The sequence below is a fragment of the Chiloscyllium punctatum genome, chromosome 37 (assembly GCF_047496795.1).
Source record: "Chiloscyllium punctatum isolate Juve2018m chromosome 37, sChiPun1.3, whole genome shotgun sequence".
Classification (NCBI taxonomy): domain Eukaryota; kingdom Metazoa; phylum Chordata; class Chondrichthyes; order Orectolobiformes; family Hemiscylliidae; genus Chiloscyllium; species Chiloscyllium punctatum.
In genome coordinates this window covers 33,783,175-33,799,172 of record NC_092775.1, presented here as the reverse complement: position 1 = coordinate 33,799,172, position 15,998 = coordinate 33,783,175, and the positions used below count along the sequence as shown (strand labels likewise).

The window sequence follows — 15,998 nt, the reverse complement described above, 5'->3', positions numbered from 1 at the left end:
AATGTTGATAAAATCCATTCAATCCCAGGAAGCTGAGTACTGATCTTTTTGTCAATGGTATGGTAAACACCCTATTACCTTGAATTTTGCATTCTGTGGGGCTGTTTTTCTATGTCCAATAACATGGCCTAGGAAAGTGACTTGGGCTTTGGCAAGTTCACTTTTATCCAGTGTATCACCAAGCCTGCATCCTGAAGTCGATCGAACATGCCTGATAAATGTTGCAAATGTTCCTTCCATGTATGTCTAAAAATCATCAGGTCAGCAATATAAACTACACAATGGGTAATGCAGCAATGACCTTCTGGCTAGTCTCTGAAATGTGGCTGGTGCATTTTTCATACCAAATGGCATGACTTTAAATTGATACAATCCGTTTGGTGTTATGAAAGCCAAAATTGTCATCTATTTTTCGGATAAAGGTACCTGGCAGTATCCTCTGAACAAGTCCAAATAAGAAATAGAAGTTGCTTGTCCTACCTTCACAACGCATTCTTCCAAATGCGGAATCGGATATCTATCAGTGTTTATAACTGCACTTACAATAGTCCATACAGAACCGTTGGATACCATCTAGCTTTGGCACCATTACTATGGGTGAGCTCTAGTCACTGTAACTCACTTTGATTATATCATCTTAGAGTATGTGTTCAGTCTCCTTTTGATCCTGTGCTAACTTGAGAGGGTTATGCCTATTAGGATGTCGCTTAATCGAAACAGCATCTCCTATATCTACATCATGCATAATTAGGTTAGTACTTCCCAGCTTTTTTCCAAATATCTCCTCATGTGATAGTAATAACTCTTTCAGATCATTTTGATTTTCCTCTGGAAGGTAACTCAATAACTTATCCCAATTTTTGACAACTTCCCCATTGTCCAATTTAATTTGAGGAATGTCCAATTCAGAATCCTCTGAATTACGTTCTTCCCTCTGTATTCTAATCAATAACACAGTCTCCTTTGGCTTTCCTTCCCTGTCAAAATACCTTTTGAGCATATTCATGTGACACACTCTGTGAGAATTATTTCTGTCTGGAGTCCTTATCAATGAGTTCACCTCACTCAATTTCCTTTCAACTTAATAAGGTCCACTAAACTTTGCTTTTAAAAATTCACTAATCACTGGAAGTAACGCGAAAACCTTATCCCCGAAAGCAAAATTGTGAGTTTTTGATTTCTTATCTGCTTCCTGGTTAATTGTATGCTGTGATACTTTTAAATGCTGGTTAGCCAACTCTCCTGTTTCATTTAATTGTTCTGGAAAATTTGACACATAGTCCAAATATGTGGTCTCTGAATTCTGATTTGCCAATTTCTTCTTAATCATTTTTAGCAGTCCTCGCACTTCATGCCCAAAACCTAATTCAAATGGACTGGATTTGGTTGATTCATTTGGTGCATCTCTGATCACAAAAAAGCACAAATGGAATTCCCTTTACCCAATCATCTGGGCAGTCTTGACTATAAGCCCTCAACATGGTCTTTAATTTCTGATACCATGTTTCTAGGGCCTCCCTGCAACTCTGGATGGAACACAGTGGATTGGATTTTTTTATTCCTAAATTGTCTCTAACTTGCTTGAATAATTTTGATATAAAGTTTGACCCTTGATTTGATTGTATCTCTGTGGGTAGTCCATTCTAGTAAAACGTTTGAGTAGTTTCACTACAATCTGTTTAGCTGTACTATTGCATAATGGAATGGCCTCTGGAAATCAAGTAGACACATCCATTATTGTGTAAAAATGCTGATTCCCACTTTTTGTTTTAGGCAGAGGTCCTACACGATGGATTAAGACTCTCGTAAAAGATTCCTCAAATGCAGGAATAGGTATTAACAGTGCAGGTTTTATTACTGCCTGTAGTTTTCCAATTACTTGACATGTATGAAATGCCTGGCAAAATTTAACTACATCCTTGTGCAATCCAGACTAGTAAAAATGTTTTGTGTTTCAGCTTGCATTTTTCTCACTCCTAAATGACTACATAATGATAGCTTTTGCACCACTCGCAACACATCCTTTCTATAGCCCACTGGGAATACAACTTGATGAATTTCTGCCCATTTCCCATCTGCCTAAATATGTGATAATTCCTCATTAAAACATAATTTTTAAGATAATAACATTTAGCGATACATTCACATTCTTTTTCTGTGTATGCCTTTTGAGATACTTGCTTTAAATTTTCCACTGTCTGCTGTAACTCAGTTAATTTATCTGAATTAAAGATGTCTGCTTTGTCATCCATCTGCTCTTCGTTTGACTCAACTATTTGATCAAACAGGATCTCTGCTAATTCCACTTCAATTCTTTGATCTCTTCTGTTCAACTGGTGACTTTGTGACCTCGAAACTACACGGTCAGGAAAAATCCCAGGATATGTGTCCTGCAATCGTTCAGTTGCCTGAGTTTCCATTGGCTTTTCAATCACAGTAGGCCGCACACCTACCTGTGAACCAGCTTTATCATTAGCAAGGACAGATTGCATTCCTGGAGCTGAGAGTTTGTCCAGGATTCCTACCATGACGTCTCCAGTTTTCATTGGACACTCTAACCTCACTTTACATAATTGAGCACTGTGAATTCCCATGACTAGCACTTTTTCTGGCAATTGTCCTTCAGAAGTACATATTTTCTCATCTTTCAACATCACAGATTGAGACGATCCTGTGTCTCTTAATATTGTAGCCTCTTCACCTGCTGCTCCTGCCTAGGCGATTAAACTTTTCCTTTGCAGGTATATGGTTTAAGAATGTCTGGCACTTGCTCCTTAACTGACCTCTGACCAGGTTGTACATTCTGGTGCAGCTTTCTAGCCTCACTGTGCTTTTCATTACCACTCCAGTAAAATTCGCTGGCTTATCCTGTTTTCCTAAATCTGGCTTCCCAGTGCTTTTCCTAACCAACCAACACTGTGATTTCATGTGGCCTACATTATGGCAGTGAAAACACTGGAGCTTTTTAACTTCTCTTTCCCCTTCAAGGGTTTCCTTTTTACCCTGTGGTAAGTTATCCCTATGATGTTCACCGAGATCTATCTTTCCTTTTCCGCATGAGGACTTCTCTTACAAATAGTACACATAGCTGCTATTGAGCATTGGTGGTGCAGGGTGTGCTAATCAAGTGGCTGCTTTGTTCTGCATGGTGGAAAGCTTCTTGAGTGTTATTGGAGCTGCACTCATCCACACCCCTGATTTGTGCCTTGGAGATGATGAACAGGCTTTGGGAAGTTGAGTTATTCATCGCCTCTGACCTGCTCTTGTAGCCACTGTTTTTATGTGGCAAGTCCAGGTGAGTTTCTGGTCAATGGTAAACCCCTGGATGCTGATACTGGGGGATTCAGTGATGGTAACACCATTTAATGTCAAGAAGATTGTCTCTTAATGGTGATGGTCATATCCTGGCATTTATGGGCTACAAATGTAATTTGCCACTTATCAGCCCAAATCTGGATATTGTGCAGATCTAGTTGCACTTGGTCGTGGGCTGCTTCATCTGGGGAGTTGTAAATGGTGTTGAACATTGTGCAATCATCAGCAAACATCCCTACTTCTGACCTCATGATGGAGGGAAGGTCATCAATAAAGCAGCTGAAGATGGTTGGGCCGAGGACAGTGACCTGAGGAACTCCTACAGAGCTGTCCTGGAGCTGCAATGACTGACCTCCAACAACCAAGACCATCTTTCAATGTGTCAGGTAACCACCGGGGAGTTTGTCCTCTGATCCCCATTAATTTCAGTTTTGTTAGGACTCTTTGATACCACACTCGGTCAAAGGTGACATTAATGTCAAAAACTGTCACTCTCACCTCACCTCTGGAAATAAGCTGTTTTATCCATGTTTGAATCAAGGTTATAATGAGGTCAGCACTGAGTGGTCCTGGTGGAACTCACATTGAGCATCACTGAGGAGGTTATTGGTGAGCAGGTACTGCTTGATAGCATTGTTGATGACACCTTTCATCAATTTAATGATGATCGAGAGTAGACTGATGGGGCAGTAATTGAGTGGGTTGGATTTGTCCTGCTTTTTGTGTAAAGACATACCTGGGCAATTTCCACATTGTCAGATAGCTGGCAGTATTGTGACTGTACTGGAAGAGCTTAACTTAGGGATTGGCAAGTTCTGGAGCACAAGTCTTCGATACTTTTGCTGGAATGTTGTCAGGCCCTATGGCTTTGCATTATCCATTGGCTGCAAGCATTTCTTGATGTTACGAGTGAACTGAGTTGGCTTAAGACTGGTATTTGTAATGCTGGGCACTACTGGAAAACGTCGAAATGAATCCTTCAGCCTCATCTTTTACTGGCTCTTCCATCATTCAGGATGGGAATTTGTTGACCCTCCTCCTCCAGTGAGTTATTTAATCGTTGACCACTATTCATAAATAGCTGTGATAGGACTGCAGAGCTTAGATCTGATCCACTTAGCTCGATCTGTCACTTGCTGCTTATGTTGTTTGGCATCCAAACTGTTTGGATAGTCCTGTTTAATAGCTTCATCAGGTTGACATCTTATTTTCAGGTTTGCCTGGTGCTGTTCCTGGCATGCCCTCCCACACTCTCCATTGATTTAGGATTGATGCCCTGGCTTGATGGTAATGGTTGAATGCAGATATGCTGGGCCATGAGGTTGCACACTGTATTGGAATACAATTCTACTGCTGTTATGGTTCATAGTGTCTCATGGATACCCAATCTTGAGTTGCTAGATCTGTTTGAAGTCAATCCTGTTTTGCATGGTGACAGTGCCACACAACATGATGGAGGTTATTCTCAGTGTGAAGGTGGGACTTTCTCTCCACAAGGACTGTCCGGTCATCACTCTCAGCAATACTGTAATGGACAGATTGGTAAGAATTAGGTTGTGTTTTTCCCTCTTGTTGGTTCTGTCACTGCCTGCTGTAGACCCAGTCTAGCCGCTATGTTTTTTAGCGCCTGACTAGCTCAATCAGTAAGAGGTCTCCTTGCCCATGTTTAACTTGAAGCCATGAGACTTCATGGAGTCCAAAGTCAATATTGAGGATTCCCAGGGCAACTTCCTCCCAACTGTATATCACTGTGCCAACACCTCTGCTGAGTCTGTCTCACTGGTGGGACAGAACATATCCAGGGATGGTGATAGTGGAGTCTGGGACATTGTCTGTAAAGTTTGATTCCATGAGTATGACTATGTCAGGCTATTGTTGACTAGTCTGTGAGACAGATCTCCCAATTTTGGCACTAGCCTCCAGATGTTAGTGAGAAGAGTTGACAGCTGTTTCTATTGTTATTTTCCTGGTGCCCACGTCGATGCCAGGTAATCCATCCGGTTGCATTTCTTTGAGATTTTGTTGTGATTGATACAACTGACTGGTTTGCTAGGGCAATTGAGAGTCAACCACATTACAGTGAATCTGGAGTCACATATAGGCTAGGCCAGGTGAGGATGGCAGTTTCCTTCCCTGAAGGACATTAATGAACCAGTTGGGTTTTTCCGACAATCAACAAAGCTTTCATGGTCATCAGCAGATTCTTAATTCCACACTTCTTTTTTACTGAATTCAAATTCCACCATCTGCCGTTGCAGCATTTGAACCTGGATCCCCAGAATGTTATCTGAGTTTCTGGATTAATAGCCTGAGCCATCATCTCCCCTTGTAAGTCATTGATTCTTCCATATTTATTGAATGCATTACTTACACAAATATTAACAGCTTTTCAGCAGTTTCTGACAAATTGACAGTTTTTCTGCATAGTTTTATGTATCAACTCTATGGGTAGTTGAGTATCATGGCAGAATTTGACATTCGTGGAAGTGTTTCATGATGTTGACAAGAATTGACTTGAAATAAACCAATCAAGCCAAGTATTTTCACTTTTCTAATTGCTGTGTTGTCTGTCAGAAGAGTAACACAGTAAATAATTTGAAACTCTATTGAAGATATTAGAATACTGATAAATATGTGCCAGTGGTTCTCCAGTCTAGCCCAAAGCAGCTGTGTTTTTTATTTAGTAAAGTACAATGTATACAGTCTTATGAGTAGTGTGACTTTCTTAATATTTTTGCCAATATTACCTTTTTAGGCTGGTATTTACTGGGTGCAGTTACTTGATCATTTCTCTACTGGTTTGACACTACTTATAACGGCTGTATTGGAACTTGTTGGTATAATCTTCATTTATGGTAAGTATGATGCAGTACCATTAATAAATACAAAGATTCCTTTTTACCTCTTCAGGGCTGGAATAAATTAAATAGACAGGCCAATTGAGATAGGTAACTGCTAAATGTCAATTTACATGTTTCATTTTAGCACTGCTGCCTCACAGTACCGGAGACCTGAGTTCAGTTACACCCATGGGCGACTGTCTGTGTAGAGTTTGCATATTCTCCACATGTCTGCATGCGTTTCATCCAGGTGCTCCACTTTCTTCCCACAGTCTAAGGGGTTAGGTGGATTAGACATGTTAAATTACCCATAGGGTCCAGGGATGTGTACGTTAGGTAGATTAGCCATGGGAAATGCAGGGTTACAAGGTTAGGTTAAGGGCATGGTTCTAGGCTGCCTTTCAGAGAGCCAGTGTAGACTTTATAGGCTGAATAGTCTGCTTCCACAGTATAGGAACTCTATGACAAAACAATTTGAAATATTTCCCAGAAGTTGATGGAACATACTATCTCTCTGGACAGCCCCATTAGACTTGCTCATGCACAACGGAGGTTTAAAAAACAGAAAATATCTGCAGAGTTGCTGTTAGCACATATTAAAAGCAACAGCTTGTATCAATATAATGCTTTTAACATAGCAAAATGTCTCAATCTTCTTCAAAAATACTGAGCCAGAGATCTTGCGAAGGGTAACCAGAAGCTTAACAAAAGAAATAGGTTATAAGAATGCCTTGAAGGAACAAAGAGAAAAAGAGAAGTTTAAGGTGAATTTAAAGTGGGACCGTTCCGGGGTGATTAAAATTAGAAACTCAAAAGACTAGAATTGGAGGAGTATATATATAGAAATCTCAGAATATTGTCAGGTCTGGAAAATATTATAGAAACACTGAAGTGAAAGCTATTGAAGAATTTGAAATTTATGATGAGAGTTTTGAAGTTAAGGTGGTACTAATCATGAACCAATGTAAATCAATGACCACAGAGATGATAGGGGAATTAAATTTGGTAAGAGTTAGGATATGTGGAGGACAGTGTTTTAGGTTTCCTCAGGTTTAAACTTTGGAATTTGGCCAGGAATACATTGCTCCCTCTAGATGTGAGCATTCCGAAGGCATAGATAAGGGTATTAGCAACAGATGAATTGAGGCAGCAGTAGAGTGAGGCTATGCTATGTAGGTTCAAAGAAGTGATTTTAATATTGGCATGGATATATGCTTGAAAGATGATTCTATGGTTATTGAACAGTTTGGTTCAGTGTCAGACAATTGCCTGGGAGAGAGATTGTTTGGTAGCTAACGAGTAGAATTTGTGGTCAAGTCTGACTTTGGCATTTCCAATATTTAGAGGAAAGTTTAGCTTAGCAAGGCCTCAATATTGCTGTGGAGTTTAGAGAGAAGTGATGGTATGTTAGAGTTAGCCTTCATTAGTGTGTAACTGGAACCTTGCCATAGTATCAAAGGTTTCATATCAACACACACAAATGATGCCACATGTGATAATGACAAAAACCAACTGAGTCTCCTCAGTCTTGACAAACTATCTGCAGCCACTGACACCACTGTCGATGTTTCATGCATAAGTTCTTCCTAATGAAGAGCTTATGCTCAAAATGTTGACACTCCTGTTCCTCGGATGCTGCCTGACCAGCTGTCCTTTTCCAGTACCACACTCTTTGACTCTGATATCCAGCATTTGCAAACCTCACTTTCTCCATATTTTTGGATATCTCTGGGAACTGACTGTAGATGAGAAATAGGAAGCACATAAAAATGCACTTTTGGTTGACATGCGAACTAGTATGGTATAATCAGAAATAGAAATCATTGGTGGCGATGTTCTGACTCCCAACTGGATAGATGATATGGGAACATACGTATCCAGGTAAATTATGATGGGGAGGTATTAGAGGGGTAAGATGTGGACAGTGGTGTCAGTGGCTGCAGATAGTTTGCCAAGACTGAGGAGAGTTAGTTCGTCTTTGTCATTATCACATGTGGTATCATTTGTGTGTGTAATATGAAACATTTGATACTATGGCAAGGGCAGAAGCCTGAACAACAGAACAAGCTGTGTATTTCCTTAATCAAATGTGATTAAATGTTGGAGAAGTAAACAGGAACATCTGAGAAGAAAGATCAATAGAAGTTGGCAAATTTAATGTCAAATCAGGTGCAGAGAGAGAATTAAAATTGAGTTAAGAGCAAGGTAAAGTTTAAAAAGATAAAAGTCAGAGAGAAACAATAAAATTTGATGTTTATCATATTTCTCAAAATTACTCATAATGTAAAGAAATGAGGTTCCCATAGTTAATTGTTTACTTTCTGGACGTGGCATTCTTTGGTAGTCAATAGCAATTGTATTGTTAAAACGTTACTTATGTCTAAACTAACCGTGCCATAGAGAATTACATTTTTGTTAATGCATACAAGCAAAAACTTTGTGAAACTCACACAGTGGTTAAGCCTAACATGTCAGCTTCACAAAGTTAATTAAGCAATGCATATCAGCCAGAACTTAAGGAAAATCATAACTTTTGGAAATTTGCATGGTATCTCTACCTCAGCACAGGTTGCTGGTTGATTCATGCGTTGTGAACAGTATTCACTTCAGGTACACTGTAACTTTTCCAGCAGTATTGATGAACTGTTTTCTTGCATGTATATTTGCGTTACTCAGAGAGGTCACACAACGAGAATGAGCAGTCACCTGAAAAAGAATGATGGTGATTATCTTTTCCTTCTTATCTTTCACAGGGGGAAACAGATTCATTGAGGACATTGAAATGATGATTGGTAAAAAGAGATGGTACTTCTGGCTGTGGTGGAAAATATGTTGGTTTTTAATTTCTCCTTGCCTGATAACAGTAAGAAAGGTTATGTCTTTTAGTGATTTAAGATTCAGTAAATAATAATTGCATCTGTAGTGGTTGGAACGAGGTCAGCCAAGTGGCTCTCATAGAAAATGAGTTCCCTGATTGGGGCTGCTAACTTGGCTCAATCCGGGGAACCCAGGCTGACAGATATAAGCAAGAGTGTCAGGAGTTCTGCTCACTCTAGGAGCTGGCTCTGAGCTAGCTGGGTCAGAGTCATGTACTATGCACATGTAAGTAAAGGGTGAGTTGGCGACAGGATACGGGTCCTTGTGAAATTATTTCAGTGCACATGCTGTCTTATTCTACATCTAATCTTTGTGGAATCATTTCAAACAGGGAATCTTAATCTGGTCGACTGTCACATTTCACCCGCCGCAATATGGATCATTTGAGTACCCAATGTGGGCAATACTATTTGGCTGGTGTGTATTTCTCTTCTGTGTTATTTGGATTCCAATTCTGGCAATTGTGAAAATTACCCAAGCTAAGGGCTCCAACTTATATGAGGTAACTTTATAACTGCCTTTGAAACTTGAAACAATTTTTATATATTGAATCTTAGAAATGAATGACACTGAAGAAGAAAACCCTTTAGCCCATTGTACTGTGCCAGTTTAAAAAAGTGCTAGCAGGCATAATTCCACTTTACAACTCTCAATTTATTTGATTATTGGATTTGAGTGTTGCTGGCAAAACATTTGTTGCCCATTCCTAATTGTCCTTGAGAGCTCATGTTGAGCTGCCCTTTTGAATTTCTGCCACTCATGGTGAGGTACATATAGTCTAGATTAGAGTGGTGCTCGACAAGCACAGCAGGTCAGGCAGCATCCAAGGAGCAGGAAAATCGACGTTTCGGGCAAAAGCCCTTCATCAGGAATACAGGCAGAGAGCCTGAAGGGTGGAGAGATAAGTGAGAGGAGGGTGGGGGTGGGGAGAAAGTAGCATAGAGTACAATAGGTGAGTGGGGGAGGGGATGAAGGTGATAGGTCAGGGGGGAGGGTGGGGTGGATAGGTGGAAAAGGAGATAGGCAGGTAGGACAAGTCATGGGGACAGTGCTGAGCTGGAAGTTTGGAACTGGGGTGAGGTGGGGGGAGGGGAAATGAGGAAACTGTTGAAGTCCACATTGATGCCCTGGGGTTGAAGTGTTCCGAGGTGGAAGATGAGGCGTTCTTCCTCCAGGCGTCTGGTGGTGAGGGAGCGGCGGTGAAGGAGGTCCAGGACCTGCATGTTCTCAGCAGAGTGGGAGGGGGAGTTGAAATTTTGGGCCACAGGGCGGTGTGGTTGATTGGTGCGAGTGTCCCAGAGATGTTTCCTAAAGAACTCTGCTAGGCGGCGTCCAGTCTCCCCAATGTAGAGGAGACTGCATCGGGAGCAACGGATACAATAAATGATATTGGTGGATGTGCAGATAAAACTTTGATGGATGTGGAAGGCTCCTTTAGGGCCTTGGATGGAGATGAGGGAGGAGGTGTGGACATAGGTTTTGCAATTCCTGCGGTGGCAGGGGAAGGTGCCAGGATGGGAGGGTGGATTGTAGCGGGGCGTGGACCTGACCAGGTAGTCACGGAGGGAACACAAGGCGGAAAGGTTGGGGAGGGAAATATATCCCTGGTGGTGGGTTCCGTTTGGAGGTGGCGGAAATGTCGGCAGATGATTTGGTTTATGCGAAGGTTGGTAGGGTGGAAGGTGAGCACCAGGGGCATTCTGTCCTTGTTACGGTTGGAGGGGTGGGGTCTGAGGGCGGAGGTGCAGGATGTGGACGAGATGCGTTGGAGGACATCTTTAACCACGTGGGAAGGGAAATTGCCGTCTCTAAAGAAGGAGGCCATCTGGTGTGTTCTCTGGTGGAACTGGTCCTCCTGGGAGCAGATACTGCGGAGGCGGAGAAATTGGGAATACGGGATGGCATTTTTGCAGGAGGTAGGATGGGAACAGGTGTAATCCAGGTAGCTGTGGGTGTCAGTGGGTTTGGAAAAAATTGTCGGTATCAAGTTGGTCATCATTAATGGAGATGGAGAGGTCCAGGAAGGGGAGGAGGTGTCAGAGATGGTCCAGGTAAATTTAAGGTCAGGGTGCTACATATAGACCACAGCCTAGATTGACCTGATAAATGATATTAGGCATGATTTTCCTCTCACAAACTTTTGTCGACACTGCGTGAATATCTTTAATTTTCCGAAGTGCTTTGCTGGAATGTTTTTAATACTAACACCTAAGTGTTTTCTTCTGGCAGCAGTTAACCGAACTGCCTTGTAGCTTCTTGCTTTCTCATTTTGTTTTGAGTAAAGGAGATTTGTTCACTAATGGACTATATAATGAAACCTTTCCTGAATATAGTGAACTTTCAAAAATTAAAACCAGTATGTCAACTATTTCATTGTTAAGAATCACACAATACCCGGTTATAGTCCAACAGCTTTATTTGGAAGCACTAGCTTTCGGCCCTCTGCTCCTTCATCAGGGGGTTGTCAGGTCAAACATCCGATGAAGGAGCAGTTCTCCAAAAGCTAGTCCTTCCCAATAAACCTGTTGGACTATAACCTGGTGTTGTGTGTGATTCTTAACTTTTTCCAACCCAGTCCAACACCGGTACCTCCAAATCATAGCTATTTCATTAGCTGCTTCTTTCGTGACCCTAGAATGAAATCATCAGAGCTCAATGACACGTCATCCCATAGCTTTTACTGACTACCATTTCTTTGGTGATTATAATTTTGTTGCGGTCTTCCTTTCCTTCCATTTCCAGATTTGTTACTATTTCTAGTAACATTTATATTCTCTACAGTAAAAACTGATGCAAAATACTTGTTCATTTTATCTGCCAGATGTTTATTTTCCATTTTGATGCTCCAGTCTCATACTCAATAGGACCAATGCCCATTTTGTTAATGCTATTTTAAAAATATCTATAGAATTCTGAAAATATATTTTTATACTTCTAGCTAGCTTTTTTATACTCTAAATTTCCCTTCGTATTTATTTTTGGTCATTCATTATTCTTTATTTATATTCTTTCCAATCTGCTCTCTCACTACTAATCTTTGCACAATTAAATGCTTTTTCAAAAAGTTTAGTACTATCTTTACCTTTTTTAATTATCGTTAGATGGCTGTTTTCTTGGAATTGTTCGTTGGACTGTATTCACTCTGTGTATTCTAAAATATCTTTGTAAACATCCGCCACTGTATTACTATAGACCTATCCTTTAAATTAATTTGCCAATTAGCTTGTGCTAGTTCCTTGCCTTCAAAGTTACTCTTCGTTAATTTTAAAATGTTAGTTTTGGGCACACTGTTCTCTCTTATTAATGTCTATCTAGGAGTGATATCATTCTGATGTTGTTTATTAATCCTGTTCAATACGTGACACGGTCTGGTTAGCTCCTAAATGTTTTCTAAGCACCTATCCTGAAAATGTTTTCTAATAATTTCTAATAAACAGCCTTTGCCCTTTTTTTCCTAATGTATATAAGTATATTCATATCTCCCATGATTATTACCGTACAATAAGACCATAATGGGTGGCACGGTGGCACAGTGGTTAGCACTGCTGCCTCACAGTGCCACAGACCCAGCTTCAATTCCCACCTCAGGCGACTGACTGTGTGGAATTTGCATATTCTCCCCGTGTCTGCGTGCGTTTCTGCGTGGGTTTCCTCTGAGTGCTCCGGTTTCCTCCCACAGGCCAAACATGTGTAGGTTAGTTAAATTGGCCATGCTAAATTGCCCGTAGTGTTAGGTAAACATAGGGGTGGGTGTGCTTCGGCGGGTCGGTGTGGACTTGTTGGGCCAAAGGGCCTGTTTCCACACTGTAATCTAATCTAATCTGTAAAAAGGTAGACCATTCAGCCCATCAGGTCTGCCCCACCCATTTGAGTGTGTCTGATATATTTCTCAATCCATTGACTTGCCTTCTTCCAATGATCCATGATCCCCTTACTATCTCTGTCTTAAGTACACTCAATGACTTGGCCACCACAGGCCTCTGCGGCAATGAGTTCCACCGATTCCCTACCCTCTGGCTGAAGAAAGTCCTCCATATCTCAGTTCTAAGGGGTTGTCCCTGTGCTCTGACACTGTGCCCTCAGGCTCTAGTCTCTTGTTTGGGGAATCATCTTCTCCACTTGCAGTCAATCCAGGCCTCACAGTAATCTGTAAGTTTTATTACGAGCCTCCTCATCCTTTTAAACTCTATCAAGTACAGACCCAAAGACCTCAACCACTCCTCATATGACAAGCTCTCCATCCTTGGGATCATTCCTGTGAAATGCCTCTGGACACCCTCCCCAGCTAGAGCACAGCTTTCTTTAGATATGATGTCCAAAACTACCCCAATACTCCAAATGCGGTCTGATCAGAGTCTTGTACCTATTTTGTAATCTAGCCCTATTGAAATGAATGCTAACATTTCATTTGCCTTCCTAACTGCCAACTGAACCTGCATGTGAACCTTTAGAAAATCCTTAACTAGAACTCGTGAGTGCCTTTGTTCTTCAGATTTCCAAAACCTTTACCCCATTTCAAAAATAGTCTCGGACTCTATTCTTCCCACCAAACTACATGACCTTACACATCCCACATTGTATTCCACCTGCTACTTCTATGCCCACTCTCCTAGCCTGTCCGAGTCTTCTTCAGCCTCCCCGCTACCGCACCACCCTTTGTTCCTCCATCTAACTTTGTGTCATCTGCAATCTATTCAAATGCTCTCTGTTCCTTCATCCAGATTGTTAAAGTATAACATGAATAGCTGTGGTCTCAACACTGACCCCTGAGGAATTCCACTGGTCACCAGCTGCCATCTTGAAAAAGACCTCTTTTTCCCCACTGTCTGCCATCTGCTTGATAGCCAATCCTCTATCCATGCCAGCACCTTGTCCCTAACACCATGTACTTTTACCTTATTTAGCAGCCTCCTGTGCAATACCTTGTCAAAGGCTTTCTGGAAATCCAAGTAGATCATGCCCATTGATTCTTGCCTGCTCATTACCTCCTCAAAGAATCCTAAGAGATTTTAGCAAGCATGAACACCACTTGATGAAGCAGTAGTGACTCACCCCTACTTTACCATACCTTTCTAATAAACTCCCATAATTTGTTAATTTATTCTCTGTCCTACTGTGTGGTTGGCAATGTACTGAAAGGAGCCCTATGAATCATTATCACTAATCCCGAGATTGTTACCTAGCACTTTGACAGGAACAGTCAAGCTACTTGTGAAGATAGAGAAAGCCTTTATGGATATTTGATCGTTGAAATGCCGTCGAGAAATCAGTTTGAATAAATTAAAGTGTGACCTGATTAGGATTTTTTTTTGTTTGGTTAGGTGCTAAAATGGATGAAAATTATGCACTAATTATCAAGCATTTTCTTATCCTTTGCACAGAAATTTATTGCATCATGCAAACCTGCTCCTGACTGGGGTCCACTCTTGAAATTGAACAGAGGGGAGAGGTACAAACATCAGACTGACCATGTATGAAAACTACATTCTTCTATTAACTGTGTAATAAAAATCAAAATTTCAGGATTTTATGTTTACTATGCATCAATTTTGTAATCAATTATATTGAGGGCTGAAAATTTGTAAAGAATAAAGTATTATAAAACAAATTACCTCAAAAGACTAACTATAATGCTGTTGTTTAATGATATAGTTCAAAATCAACATTGTCGCTATTTAAAATCATTTTTCCTGATACAATTAGAGAGGCAGAATTTTGAATGTCAATGAAAAACAAATTGTTTCAATGAATTGTTTATTTGATTCAGATGACTTGATCGTCAATGTAGTTTATAGTTCTTTCATACTAGCTTGACACTAAGGCACAATTTGTGCTTGTCACATCAAAACAAGAGCTCTTCTTGCAGAATAAAGCATCAACAATTCTTGGTTGATTAAAAAGTCAGATACTTACTCTAATGTAACTAAAAATGGATTCTGGTACTGATAATGAAACAATCCTACATCTGCACTTACAAGACAATAAATGTGCCTATCTATATGTTGACTGCATGTATTGATCTGTTTTTCTTTGTTAGTCAATGATGCTACAAACATTCAGCAACACTTTAATCCTGTATTTTGCATCTGTGCTTTTGTTTGCCATCTGAGATTTTTGTTCTCAAATCAAGCAAAGTGAAAGCATTTAATTCATGAAACCACATACTTGTATGTAATTACAGAGTCAGCATGAGCACTGTTGTTTTGAGATAATCAACTTCACTATTTACAACAAACTTAATGATTAACGTAATGAGAAATGTTTCTACCTAACTGCATGATTTTTAAAAACTCCTGTGCATTGAATACATATAATTTATAAATGTACGGTATTAAAATATCTTTGTTTTAAAGATCCGATCAGCAAGATTATTTTGCACCCATTCTAATAGAATCCCTACAGATTGGAAGCAGACTACTCATTCTGGATAAGTGGTGCTGGAAGAGCACAGCAGTTCAGGCAGCATCCGAGGAGCAGTAAAATCGACGTTTCAGGCAAAAGCTGATGAAGGGCTTCTGCCCGAAATGTCAATTTTAGTGCTCCTTGGATGCTGCCTGAACTGCTGTGCTCTTCCAGCACCACTAATCCAGAATCTGGTTTCCAGCATCTGCAGTCATTGTTTTTACCTAGCAGGCTACTCATGTTCACACTGACCCTCCGAAGAGCATCCCACCCAGACCCACCCCCATCCCTGCATTTCCCATAGCTAATTCACCTAACCCGCACATCTTTGGATTGTGGGAGGAAACTCACACAGACATGGGGAACTCCACACTGATAGTCATCCGAGGGCAGAATTGAACCCAGATCTCTGGCATTGTGAGGCAGCATTACCACCCACTGAGCCTTAATTCAGGTAGAAGGGACAGGCCAGTGGACTTTTGGCCATAAGCTGTTCTGCCAGCTTCTGACTATTTGCACTTCCTCTTGTAATTTTGAGCTGAAAATTGAATTTTGAACATTTCT

General features: G+C 40.7%; 1 protein-coding gene across 1 annotated transcript in view; it reads left to right on the top strand.

Moving 5' to 3' along the window:
* Positions 1-14,509, top strand: part of LOC140462775 (sodium- and chloride-dependent neutral and basic amino acid transporter B(0+)-like) — a 62,095-nt gene extending 47,586 nt beyond the window's left edge. Inside the window, exons 7-10 of the mRNA XM_072556044.1 lie at positions 6,071-6,170; positions 8,909-9,018; positions 9,364-9,534; positions 14,414-14,509. Coding sequence (XP_072412145.1) covers positions 6,071-6,170; positions 8,909-9,018; positions 9,364-9,534; positions 14,414-14,509 — 477 coding nt within the window. The remainder of the gene's footprint in view (positions 1-6,070; positions 6,171-8,908; positions 9,019-9,363; positions 9,535-14,413) is intronic.
* Positions 14,510-15,998: the final 1,489 nt, after the last annotated feature.